General features: G+C 37.5%; 1 protein-coding gene across 2 annotated transcripts in view; it reads right to left on the bottom strand.

The window, feature by feature from the left end:
* Positions 1-1912, bottom strand: part of ARNTL2 (aryl hydrocarbon receptor nuclear translocator like 2) — a 40490-nt gene that overhangs the window by 3559 nt on the left and 35019 nt on the right. For both annotated transcript variants that reach the window (XM_015560775.1, XM_015560774.1), the window contains one exon: positions 675-753. In XM_015560775.1, the coding sequence (XP_015416261.1) occupies positions 675-753 (79 nt within the window). The remainder of the gene's footprint in view (positions 1-674; positions 754-1912) is intronic.

Raw genomic sequence — 1912 nt, forward strand, 5'->3', positions numbered from 1 at the left:
CAGATTTAATTTTTCTATATATTCCTATACCATTTCGTTTATAGACCTCCTTTAGGGCCTTCTGTTGTTGGAGCTACATTAGAATTACGCTCTATGTGAGTTTTCCAGATATTAGCACTACGTTTAGTCACTTTTGTATATGCAGCAATGCACTTCAAATAGCTAGTATTTATTGAATTGAATTAATGTATTATTCTTATCTTGTAGCTTATATTAAGCTTTGTTACAGACCAAAAGGTGCCCACTTAATCCGCTGAATTGGAATAACAGCAGTAATAACAGCTACCCTTTACTGAGCACATGCTGTCTATCAGACACTGTTAAGCTTTTGCTTGTTTTCATACTTAATCACTTGATTCATACACCATCCCAAGAAATTGGTGCCATTATTATTCCAGTTTTACAAAAGAGGAAATCAAGGCACAGAGTTTAAAAAACCGACCTGGGGTTAAGCAGCAGTAAGTGTCTGAGTCACAACTTTGGACCCAGATCATATGGTTCCAGCAACTTCACTCTGAACCACTATTCTACGTGGCCTATTAAACCACGGACTAGCTAGAAAAGGGTTCATTTATTGTTTAAGATGGCTTCCTTTCTCAGGAGAAATCATCCACAAGGAGCAAATTTTATTGTTCATTTATTTCATGAATATTGTCACTTATGTTTGTACTTACATTCCTGCAGTTTATAGTGTGAGTATCTTTCATTAAATCTGTTGGACTTGAATCACCCAAGGATGAAGAAGACTGTAACCTTTAAAAAGTGATACATAAAACATTTTCTGTACTTATATTTTTAGAAGGAAATTTTCTCCTCTGAATATATCACAATCTGATAAAAAAAAATACAGTGAAGGAACATGAGACTGAGTATCATGACAGTTTTCACAATAGACCAACTTGTTGGGTGTCAGATTGTTTTTGACTATGGAGAGCTGAAAACACTCCGTAGTAAATAGAAACATAAAACGCTGAGGTAAAAGCCCGTAAGTAAATCATGTTACTTATCTTAATATAGCACGTCACAAAATAATAGAATACTATAACACACTTAGTTTAAAACAGGCATTCACATCAAAAGTCAGTTCTTTATCAAGATAACCAAGCAGCAGAATTGAAAGTAAAGAAAGACTTCTTAACATTTTGCAACCTTTAAGTAGAAAATGTGTGATATTTTTACTGTCATAGGTCATCCTCAGGGATGACAGGCACATGACAAAAATATAATCATACATGTTGATAATTAATCCCTTCAGTGAGACTTAAATGTGTAAAACTGACAGTAACATATACTATTAAATGCTCAATTATGTGACACACATAATGGCATAAACATAACTTCGCGTGTTTATGTATTCCCAAGATGGCAGTTGACAAGAAATTACATAGGGAGAAATTAATACAGAAATGGAATGAATTCGGTCTAAAAACATAAAAATAGGCCAGTGGCCTGTCTTGGGGATTTTTCACAGGATAGCCAATGTAAAAAGCGTGGCTGGCTTCTCATTCTGTGGTTCATGGCTTTCAACCACCACCTGCTCACTTGGCTTTGGCGACCCCTCCCCCTATACCAGATTAATCTTTTGAAGCATGGCTTCCTTCACATTCGTCCACTGGGTAGAAATCTGCTACTTAAGTCCCTCCCTGCTTGACTTCACCTTAAAGTCCCCATTGATCTCAGCAACCCAATTCCTCTCTCAGTGAAGTCTCCTTATTGTTCCCTGAAACCACCACGCTTTCTCCCACCCACCTCTACACAACGGCTGAAGTGACTCCATACATAAATGCCATCCCCACTGCATCCTGGCCATTCTAATGGTACCCAACTGTCAATGTTTGGCTTAATTTCCACTCCTCTTAAAATGGCCTTCCAGCCCTAGCTGCTTTGGCTTAGTGGATAGAGCATCAGCCTG

The sequence above is a fragment of the Myotis davidii genome, unplaced genomic scaffold, assembly GCF_000327345.1.
Source record: "Myotis davidii unplaced genomic scaffold, ASM32734v1 scaffold535, whole genome shotgun sequence".
In the NCBI taxonomy this organism is placed as follows: domain Eukaryota; kingdom Metazoa; phylum Chordata; class Mammalia; order Chiroptera; family Vespertilionidae; genus Myotis; species Myotis davidii.